The sequence below is a fragment of the Pteropus alecto genome, unplaced genomic scaffold (assembly GCF_000325575.1).
Source record: "Pteropus alecto unplaced genomic scaffold, ASM32557v1 scaffold114, whole genome shotgun sequence".
NCBI classification, from domain to species: domain Eukaryota; kingdom Metazoa; phylum Chordata; class Mammalia; order Chiroptera; family Pteropodidae; genus Pteropus; species Pteropus alecto.
This window is the reverse complement of record NW_006435793.1, coordinates 3,276,720-3,287,743: the sequence shown is the minus strand read 5'-3', so window position 1 is coordinate 3,287,743 and position 11,024 is coordinate 3,276,720. Positions and strand designations below refer to the sequence as shown.

Sequence of the window (11,024 nt, the reverse complement as noted above, 5' to 3'; positions counted from 1 at the left end):
AGATGAGGGAGAAATAAAGAAGAATGAAGGAGGCAGCAAGAACTGCAGCAAAGGTAGCTTAGCACACTTGGAGGTGAGTGGCGCTCAGGCCACACTGGACAGTGTCTCTTGGACAGAGGGGGTTGCAAACTGCCTTTGAACTGTTTACTGGCGGGTTAGCCACTCTGTACGGCTCTCCAGCAGCTCTAACCAGTACATTAGTGGAGGGCTTAAGTATGAAGAAAATTATTTTCTGAGTGCAGTCACCATGATTGGAGTAGCTCATCACCCACTGGGAAGATGGATGGAAGCTCAGGCCGCAGTGGGTTGACTTAAAGAAACTGGAGGCAGAATGACATTTTCTTACTGTTCCTTACCTCCTCTGTGCCCTTTGAATATTCAGGTATGGTAATCTAGCTCTTTGTTCCTCAGTATGATTCACAGAGCGGCAGCCTTGGCATTATCCAGGAACTTATTAGAAATGCAGACTCTTGGGCTCCACCCTAGACTGACAGTCAGTTTGCATTTCGTTTTAATAAGATCCTTGAGAGATTCGTGTGCCTGAATTAAGAGTGTGAGAAGCACTGACCTAGCTCATCAAGTCTACCAAACTCACTTCGGAAACTCAGGCAGTATTGTAGGATAGAACTTAGATATTTGGGAACATTCTGAGACATTGATTCTCCCCACTTCTGATTTTCAACTTCAATTTTTTAAAAAATAGTATTAACAGGTAGTTTTTTGGTTCTTGTAATTTAACAGCAAACTGAGATTTCACTCTTAAAACTTGCGTTCTGCTGATTCTTTCCACAAGTTCTTGTTGACACTTGTCAATCTCCTGAGTCTTATTGATGAATCCCAGATAAGGATGCTGGAATGCTCTAGATAGCTGACTTCAGCCAGTGGTGTTATCGCAATAAAAAGCTACTGAGGTTTCTTTTTTCTGTGGATGGCTTGATTTGAGGTTTGAAAGGGCTTGGGTTTAATAGGTCCTGCCAGCTGTAGATCACGTGTCAGGGCTGGGCCATAAATGCTCCATTTTTTCCACTTTTGGCAAGGATTGAAATGGCCTCTTTCCCGGCTTTTTGGCCCTGCATAAGGGAAGGCCTTTGAGGGACATTCATTTTCCCTGCTTGTCTTTCTGGGTCAAGATTAGGTCATAACCCTTTTACATTTGTTCATTGGGCTCTGGGCCCCTGGGGAAGAAATTCTGGCCAGGGGTCTGATTCTTTTCTGGATTCTGTAGGCTGGTCAGGCCAGCACACAATGTTTGTTGGGTATTGGATGGGTGGCTATGAAAAAAAAAAAAAAAGAATGTTTGATTTGAATGAAATGACTGATAACAAATCTTTGCCTGCTTTCAAGTTGTTGAGAGTCCCCCTTGGCTGGTAAGAGGAGGGGTTTTTCTGTTTGTTTGTGGCTCCTTGCCTGTCTTGAGGGCAGTGTTTTTGAACAATAGTGAAAAAGACCTCCTTTGGTTTTTGTAGATGGCAGTTGAGTTTCTGCATGAGCTGAATGTTCCATTTTTCAAAGTTGGATCTGGGGACACTAACAATTTTCCTTACCTGGAAAAGACAGCCAAAAAAGGTAAGTGTTTAATTTTTGTCATAAAATCTAAAGGAGTCCAAACCTTCGTTTTTACTCCTTTGCTGGCAAGTAAAGGGGGTCTTACGAAGACAGACTTTAGAAACCTCTTTGTAATCCGCATATACCTCCACTTTTTTGTGTACTGACTTGAAAGGGAAGAAGTTAAGGATGACACAGTTGTTATATGAATTTTTAAATTTTAAAATTATTTTTAACTTATTAGAAATATGAAATTAAGAATATGACACTATATATAAAACTTCTTAGAGGAAGCTCTTTGAGAAATACTCTATAGGTATATCATAATGTCTAATATATGCACATTATAATTTGTAATGTGGTTTTACAACACAAGTCATATCATTCGATTCTAACAACCACCCTGGGACTGAAGTAGGTTACATGATTAAGATACTTTGTGCTTATTTCATAGATGTGGTATCTGAGACCACATAACTAGTAAGTAGCAGCTCTGGGCCTCACACTCACTCATGCTCTTGAATCTGGGGTCTATGCTTACCCTATCACACCTCTTAATCCAATGAAATGCTCATCTTTTCCTGAGGAATGTGAAATTCCTCTGACTCCTTAATTCACTTCACTCTGCTAAATGATGTTGAGGGGTGAAGGAAGTCTACATTAACCATGGTTGAGGTCAGGAACCCACCAAGCTCACTTCTGTTCTTCCACAGTGGCTGTCACAGTGTGTGAGAGATGTTTGTGGAATTCAGTTGAATGATGAGACCAGCAGTTGGGGTGTGCTTGAGGGAGAGTCAGAGCTCCTAAAAAGAAAGTGACGATGGTGTTGGTGTTGGGTCACTCAGGCCGCCCCATGGTGATCTCCAGCGGGATGCAGTCAATGGACACCATGAAGCAAGTCTATCAGATTGTGAAGCCCCTCAACCCCAATTTCTGCTTCCTCCAGTGCACCAGTGCATACCCACTCCTGCCTGAGGATGTCAACCTGCGCATCATCTCGGTGAGCAGGAGGGAGAGGGCCATTGTCTCATTGGGCCACTGCAAAATGGCTTTTCTTGAGTCATTTACTGCAGGGAAAATGTAGCCTTTTTTGCAACCAAAATTCTAACCAACTTTGACATGCTTCTTAATTTGAACATCCTTTGACAGAATCAAATTAGAACCAACTATGCAGCTAAGGAAGCAGATACATTCTAAAGAGGGTGATTATAAATTAAATTTTCTTAAAACATCCTAATTTCGCCCATTTTAAAATTTAAGGTAGAGTCCTCATAGTTATCTATGTACATGTTCTTTACCCATGCATCTTGGCCATTAGAGGTCCCTCTTCTGTGAATTGCTGGCTCATCTTCTTTCTTAGTGTGTCGTTTTTGTATGTGTGGTAAAATGTACATGACATTCTACATGACATTCTAACTATTTTTAGATGTACAGTTCAGTGGCATTAAGGACATCCATATTGTTGTGCCGCCATCACCATCATCCATCTCCAGAACTTTTTTATCATCCCAAACTGAAACTAAATGCATTAAACACTAACTGCCCATTTTCCCCTCCCCCAACACCGGACAACCACCATTCTATTTTCTGTCATTATAAATTGGACTACTCCGGATACCTCATATAAGTGGAATCATACAGTATTTGTCCTTTTGTATCATCTTCTTTCACTTAGCATGTCTTTACAGTTCATCCACGTTATAGTAAGTGTCAGCATTTTATTCCTTTTTAAGGTTGAGTAATATTCCATTGTGTATATGTACCATATTTTGTTTATCCATTCATCAGTGTACATGTTGGATATTTCCACCTTTTGGACATCGTGAATAATGCTGTTAGGATACTGGTGTACAAATATGTTTTTGTTTTTCTTCATATTGATTTTCTTGAAACCTTTGACTCTTCCTGCTCTGTTTTATTTGCCAGCTCTGTTATTTTCTACCTGTAATTCTGAGCATTCCTGAGGCTCAAACTGGATACAGTGACAACTTTCACGGAGCCTTTTCTCTCCCAGGATTTGTCTATTCCAACTCAGTTTACAGATGGTGAATTCTAGTCCCAAAGGGTAAAGAACTTACTTGGCTGAGATCTCACAGCAGTTTTGTGGAAAAGCTGGGATTAGAATCCTTTGTCTCTTACTGTCTCAGGCCAACTCTATCGGTTCCCCTGGCAGCTCCTGAAACTTAACTAGAAATGTATCTATGTTTAATTATCATACAAAAACATTATAGTAATATTAGTGTAATTCTAAACATTATACATACATATAATCCTTACATTGCAGTTAACTAGTTTTCCTCTTATATATTTCTTTCAGGACAGTATTTGACTTTTTTTTTTTTATGATAGTGTAAGCTTTTGTATATGTTGCTACAGTCTTCACATTTAACTTTTTAAAAAATTAAATTTTTTTGAAAACTGAGTTATATTTTATCTAAACTTTCTGTCTCTCCTAGTTAATAGTCTTTTCTCTATTTCTAGCTATCTCTAAATGGTTATTTTTAAAATTTAAACATAATTTTTAAAAATTCAAATGTCTTTGAATTATAGGACATAGAAAGTGTGAACATTCTTATAATCCCATCCCACCGAGATTACCATAATCAACATTTAGTATATGTGACTCCAAATATTTGCCTTGATTGTCTTTCTCTGTGCAGTTTGGTCCCCCTTTCCTTTCCGTCCCTACCCAAGGAGCGCTCACGTCTGGTCTCTTGACACCAGGGCACAATGAGCATTAAATTGCCAGCCCTCTCCATCTTAGGCCCAGCCTACCATATTTCAGCAGTTTGAATCCCCCAACCTAGCAACCTGCATTCCCTTGTCCATCACATACTCTTAAGCCTGGTTTTTAAGGCCTTCGCCACTCAGCTGTCCTTTTATTAAACCCCTTCTGAGTCTTTCTACTGTACTTAAGCTTTCTGGTCACCCTCACTGACAAGAGTCACTTGACTTAGAATGTCTTTTGTTGCATTCAGTGAATTATAGATAACAGATTAATTATTTAGCATTTCCACCGAAGGATTGTTTTGAGATTGGGCTGTATATATATTATTGATGTTATTTTTGCATATAGCACACTTGCTTTCAGCAGCTCAGGCTAATTAAATGTGACAGATGCTTTTTGAATGAGTTTAGGCATTTGGTTATAGCTCTGTTGTTATTCCCGGTGGTTTGCGAAGGTGAAACATTCTTAAAATGCATTCTCGATAACAATAGCCATTACTTTTTGAGCATTTACAGTGTGCTGGGTGCTTTTCATGAATTTAGGGCAGCCCTCCACAGGTATCATTATCCCCAGTGAGGAGAGGCCCAGAGCGCCTCAGTATCTTGCCCGTAGTCTCACAAATGGTGAGTGGCTACACTGGAACTCCAGCCCAGATCGGCCTGACTCCAGAAGATATGGGTAAAGCACCATCATACTTAACCTTCTTTTCTTTTTTTATCTTAAAGGAGTATCAGAAGGTCTTTCCTGACATTCCCATAGGGTATTCTGGGCATGAAACAGGCATAGCCATATCTGTGGCCGCGGTGGCTTTGGGGGCCAAGGTTTTGGAGCGTCATATAACTTTGGACAAGACCTGGAAGGGTAGTGACCACTCGGCCTCACTGGAGCCTGGAGAGCTGGCTGAGCTGGTGCAGTCCGTGCGCCTTGTGGAAAGGGCCATGGGCTCCCCGACCAAGCAGCTGCTGCCCTGTGAGATGGCCTGCAATGAAAAGGTGGGTTCTCCCGACCCTGCCGGGCTCCACTGTTCTGACAGGGCTGCAGTGGGCTTACCTGCCATGTAGAGTCAGTTCTAACCTTGCCTGAGCCCTGGTCAGTGGGATGATAAATGTTGCTCCAGCCCTCAGAGTCTCTCTGGGCTTCTATTAGCAGCAGGAGAAACATGTTGTTTAAGGGAACTTTAGCAGTTCCTCTGGCCGCCTAGGATCATTTTATAATTTCTCACCAAGTCTCTGAAGCCTGTGGCCCCCGACTCCCAGTGTAAGGAGATGGTGGTAGTGTCCAGGGCCTCGTGAGGCACTCAGATAGGTCAAGTCCGGGGTCCCTTGGAGTAGGTAAGTCTTGAGAAACATTCAGGTAGAAGGTTCTGTGAGGCAGTGGGAGAAGGGCCTGTGATGCGTTAAGGCATCCCTAATCGGCGGGGTGGGGCACTGGATAAATGGGGGCAGCAGGGTGTCGTAGTGGGCTGGTGGATAGATGGGAGTGGTGGGTCGTCACAGGGAGTTTGTGGGGGATGACACAAATATCCCCTCAGGAGCAGTTTGAGCTGTGTAGCATTGACCTTCAGACAGGAAATGGTGAGCCCAAGGAGTACTGCTGGCACTCCGATCATTTGGGCTTCTTGGAAGCCGTACCTGGCCTGGTCTTTGCCTCTGAGTCTCAGACCTAGGCATCCTGGGCTGCCAGGAGTGCAGATACCCCTAATTGGCTGTGGGCTCTCTGGGTCGAGGCAAATACCTACCATCAAGCACGTTGTCTTTATTCTAGTGGGGCCCTACTCGCTTCCCTCAAATTAAAGCTGTATATACACCAGGAAATTACAATAATCGTAAAAAGAAACAAACTCCCAGGTAGAAGAAAAGGGAAGAGAATTGTACCAGAAACCAGATGAGAGTTGAGCACTTAATTTAGTTCTGAGTCTCCTGGCTCCCGGAGCAAACAGTGGAATGTAACAGGATGCATAACCTGGTAATTGTCCATTGACGGATGTTTTGTCCTGGCACTAAATTCCATATTGATTCCTTGGCATTTCCATGGAGGATGTACAGTAATATAATAGATAATTTGTTTAACAGCATATGGACAAGACATAGAAACGCCAGTCATGAGCTTCAGTATCCTTCATTCTGCACCTGCACATCCTTTGCCTTGTCCTAGGAGACCCCCCCCTTCCTGTCCTCTGAGTGGCACATACCGTTTTGTGAGCCCTCCATATTCTTGTTTTACTGAGCACAGTGGCCATAAGGTTCGTGTCCCTTAAGAGCAGTGGGTAAGGAGTGAGGAATTCTAGGTTCTCATCTCAGCACCCTGCAGCCTTGTCCAAGTCACCCACCCTCTGTGGGCCTCAGTTTCCCTGTGCTTAAAATGAGATATTGAACTAAATGATGACAAAAGTAAATGACATAATTTTCATTTATCAGGAGCATTCCATGTTCCATGTTCTATGTAGATTACATTTATTATCACTAATCTTTATCATTGTCTGGCAAGATAGAGGCACTTGTTTCCTATTTTACCAAGAAACTCAGCCACAGCTGGGATTTGGACCAGCTGACTGGGATTTGGACCTTGCTCTTTTTGGTAACATAACCTAAGCCCTTTCCTTTGCACTTGATTGTGAAGGCCCCTCCCCTGAGTATGAGTTCACCCCACTCTGGCCGAGTCCCTGCTGTGTGTGAGATACTGCTCTAGGCACCAAGGGGAAAACAGAGTCCCTATTCTAAAGGCACCTCATGAGGACTGATCAAGGACCTTGGATGCAAAGCAACATGGACTAGTTACTTCTGTGAGACTGACACTGAGTCTTAATTTTATTCACAGCTGGGCAAATCTGTGGTGGCCAAAGTGAAAATTCCAGAAGGCACCATTCTGACATTGGACATGCTCACTGTGAAGGTGGGTGAGCCCAAAGGCTACCCTCCTGAAGACATCTTTAGTCTGGTGGGCAAGAAGGTCCTGGTCACTGTCGAAGAAGACGACACCATCATAGAAGAATCAGTAGAAAATCATGGCAAAAAAATCAAGTCTTAAAATAAAGTGCTATTCTCTGGATTCTGAATTGCCTTGCTGGTGCTGTGGGGTATGGCTGGGTGAGGTGGGGCAGGAGTGGTGGTCTCCTCAGACCTGGCTTTCATCCGCTCCCCAGCCCTAGACAGCAGACATTTTTGGGGCCAGGCTCATGTCAAGCCTGTTGGAGGGATACAAAGAGCAAATAGAATCATCTCTGCTTCAAGTTGGCTGGCCCAGGAGGGGAGGTGGGCTTAAAAGCATTTAAATCATCACCCTCCAGTTGTATGGGTACAAGAGGGATGAGCTCTGGCTGTATGGGTCCTCTCCTTTAAACAAGCCTTCCTTCTTACTGCCCACAAATCTCCCTTCCACACCTCCTGCTGTCTTTCTCCATTGCTCTATTCCCTGCCCACCCTGGGGCTCTGTGTGCAGTTAGCTCTATGGCGATCACTTGGTAGTGGAGAAGTGGTTGGTCAAAGGGTCTTGCAGGCAAAGAAATGCCCAAAGCACTTATCTCCATGAGGAAAGAGGGAAATGGCATTCATTCCTTCTCTGAACAGAGATGTGCCAGGCCCTGCTTCAGGTCCTGAGGACACAACCCAAATCTGTTTCCTCATGGATCTTCCACTCAGGTGGGGGCATGTGCGCAGTAAGTAAATCACAGTTATTAAAAGGTGATATGTGCAATGGGGGAAAAATAGAGCTGTGTAAGGGAGGTGGGGAATGTGGGGCTCAGTGTATTTGCAGGTTGCAGTGACTCTGCATATGGTAGTATTGCAAATCAGCCCTTCTATAATCTATAATGAAATTATAAACCCAGCTAAAAAAAAAGATTGTTTTAGTTCCTTGAAGAGCAGCATGAACCTTTCACAAAGATTCCATGTCATATTCCCCTTTGTTCTTTTGAACCAATAGAGATTAATGATTCTTTTCAAGTGTTTTTACAAATTCTTAATCTTTGTTCACATTTGGCCTTGTTTATTACTAATAACTCTTATTTCAAAGTATATATTTGACTCTCTTTTCAAATACATAAATTAGCCATTTGACGTTTCTTTACTTGTGAGTATAGAACCTCCTTCTCCTATAGATCCCAAAAGAGTAGAAAGACACTCATGTGGGTGGGGTAGGATTGGGATCCTGGGTTGTACTCCTGTGTAAAAGTAAATTCATAAAATTGATGTGCTAAAAACTGAAGTGTGATAGTATCAATTTTCTGGCTGGTATTTATTCCCTTTCATTTCTCCCTATAAACAGACCTTGAATAGGCGATCAAAATTTCTGATTCCATGGACTTTTTTCTACAACAGCAGAGAAGGTGACATTTAAGCAAACATCTAAGACTTCCTAATAAAAAGGGACAATAATACGGTAATAGAGGGATGCATTCCAGGGCCTGGAAACAGGATGTGGGTCTGGAAGAAAGAGAGGGAAGGGCCTGGCCTGGCTCTAGCTGACAATGTGCAGTGGGATGGTTTCAAGCAGGGAACCAGTCAGTTGGCTCCTGATGGAGATGTTAGAAGGGCCCAGGCTACTCTGTAAACCTCAGGTGGATTTCCCTCAGAGGGTAGGAATCAATGAGACGCAGAGTTGAAAGAGCTTGAGATCACAGGTCTTAACTGCCTTTTGTGTAGAGGACTGTGTTGGAGAGAATTGTGAAGGAGGGCCATTGTGTAGAACATGCTTCCCATCAGGGCACATAGTACGATAGCCTGTGTTTATATGTGTGGGTGAGGTATGGGCCACTTCATGCCATACTAGGCTGCCCTGGGGGTGGAAGGGTTGACCTCAGGGCATACCTCTATCCCATTCAATCTGGGAACTCAGGTCTAGAAGACATCCCTGAGTACCTGCCAGGTGGGAGATGCAGTGCTGCGCCCTCAGTGAGACCGCAGATGGCCCCTGTCAGAGAGTTCACAGCCTAACGGGTGCAGGTACCTCCACAAACAGTACCCCATGTGTGTGAATTGTTGAGATGTTTCCAAGAGTCATGGGAGCCATAGGAGTGGGGATGGGAGAGGAAGTGTGGCCAGGGAAGGCCTCTTGGAGGAGGTGGCACTTTAGTTCAACTTTGCAGGTTGAGAAGTAACTGCGGGAGGAATCGTAGGATTTGGAGCACAGGACTGGAAAGTGCCCAGAGTGTTTAAGGACTAGCAGGTGACGGTTTGGCAGGGAATGGCCATATGAAGGAAGGGATTTGAAAGATGTCGGGAAGGAAGCAAGGGCTTAAAAGCTGCTGAGTTTGGACTTTGTTCTGTAGGCAGTGAGGAGCCATGGAAGGCTTCTGAGCAGAACATGGCAGACTCAGACCTGGGTCCCCCATACCACTCTTACTCCCCATCTAGCTTGGCTTCTTAGGCAGGCTGTCTGTCCCCTCTTCATAGTTTGGACTCCTGTCCACCAGGCCCTGGCTATGCAGAGTACCTCTGTGTACCCTCTGCTAGGCTGTGCCTCCTCCACTAGGCTGACATCAGTGACAAATTGCAATTGCAGAAATGGAAGAGATGATGCAGTCCCTGAAATCTCTAAAAATCCAAGTAAGGGCCAAAGATGGCTTCAGCGTTGGTAAAGGATGGTCACAAAGATGCCAAAACCTACATAACGTTATCTGGGATAGGAATGGCTGAGGGTCAGGGTTTATTTCCACATAAGCAAGAACTTAGTGGGTTATCTTAGAAGTGGAGAAGTCCCCATCACTGCAGACACTCAATCAGGGGCCAGCTGACCGCCGCAAGAAAATTGTGAAGGTGAAAAATGAGCAAGGCCCCATCCAGGCCTCAGTGCTGTGTACATGAAGCAACATTAACTCCCAATGAAGACCATGGTTAAAAGGGACAAAATTCATATTTTATTAAAAACAAACTACACATTAGAAAATTGCTGTCATCTGAACATATCTGTAAGCAATTTGCTGTATCAATAAATTCTACAAATTCAAATCTGAAAGCACAAGTGATCACTCACTAATGGACCCCAAGGAAGCTCAGTCGTCTGCTGAGAATATTCAGGGAGGCTCCTGCTACCGTCAGATGGCAGCTAGGCTTATCAATTATCTCAGCATGAGCATGACAGGGACTCCGCTAGGGATGCTCATGCATCCTTGCATGGCACAGCTCTACGGTTTTTAAGGCAAGTTCATATCCTTTGGCTTGTTTGAGACTCACAGCACTGGTAGGGAGAGTCATTACCCCCATTTTACAGATGATGTTCCAAGAAGTGAAAAGTGAAGGTCACAATTTTTTATGGACCAAAACTGCCGTTTTCTGGCTAGCACAGGCCTTGGCACAGAGTTGGTATTTGATAAATTTCTTAGTCTAGCTACTCTCAAAACCCCATCTGGGTGTAAGAACTCATCTCAGAGCCCAAAGAAGGAAATGCAAAGGTAGACTTGGGTACCAGAGAGTAACGAGGAAACAAAGCAAAGCATTATAGGCCTACTGAGAGAGAGGCCTGCTGCCTGCCCAAACACTATGGCCTGGTAGACATGAGCAGAGACGCCAGCTTCACCATTAGCTGTGTGACTTGTGTGTCAATTTTGCCATGTGTAAAACTGGGATAACTTTCTACCTCCCAGGGATGATGTGAGGATCAGATTGAGTTAATAGCTGTAAAGCATTAGAACAGTGTCTGACTAAAGAGCAAGGGCTGTTATTACCAGGCCCCTGTGGCTGTGGGTCTGGGAACAAGTCTTGATTTGCAGGGATGAAGAGAGATGTAGGGTCAAGTGTACGCCTCGTCCTCTGCC

General features: G+C 43.9%; 1 protein-coding gene across 1 annotated transcript in view; it reads left to right on the top strand.

Moving 5' to 3' along the window:
- NANS (N-acetylneuraminate synthase) overlaps window positions 1–7,328 on the top strand; it is a 19,832-nt gene extending 12,504 nt beyond the window's left edge. Inside the window, exons 3-6 of the mRNA XM_006911546.3 lie at window positions 1,467–1,566; window positions 2,391–2,545; window positions 4,999–5,265; window positions 7,091–7,328. Of these exons, the coding sequence (XP_006911608.1) occupies window positions 1,467–1,566; window positions 2,391–2,545; window positions 4,999–5,265; window positions 7,091–7,300 (732 nt within the window). The 3' untranslated portion in view covers window positions 7,301–7,328. The remainder of the gene's footprint in view (window positions 1–1,466; window positions 1,567–2,390; window positions 2,546–4,998; window positions 5,266–7,090) is intronic.
- Window positions 7,329–11,024: the final 3,696 nt, after the last annotated feature.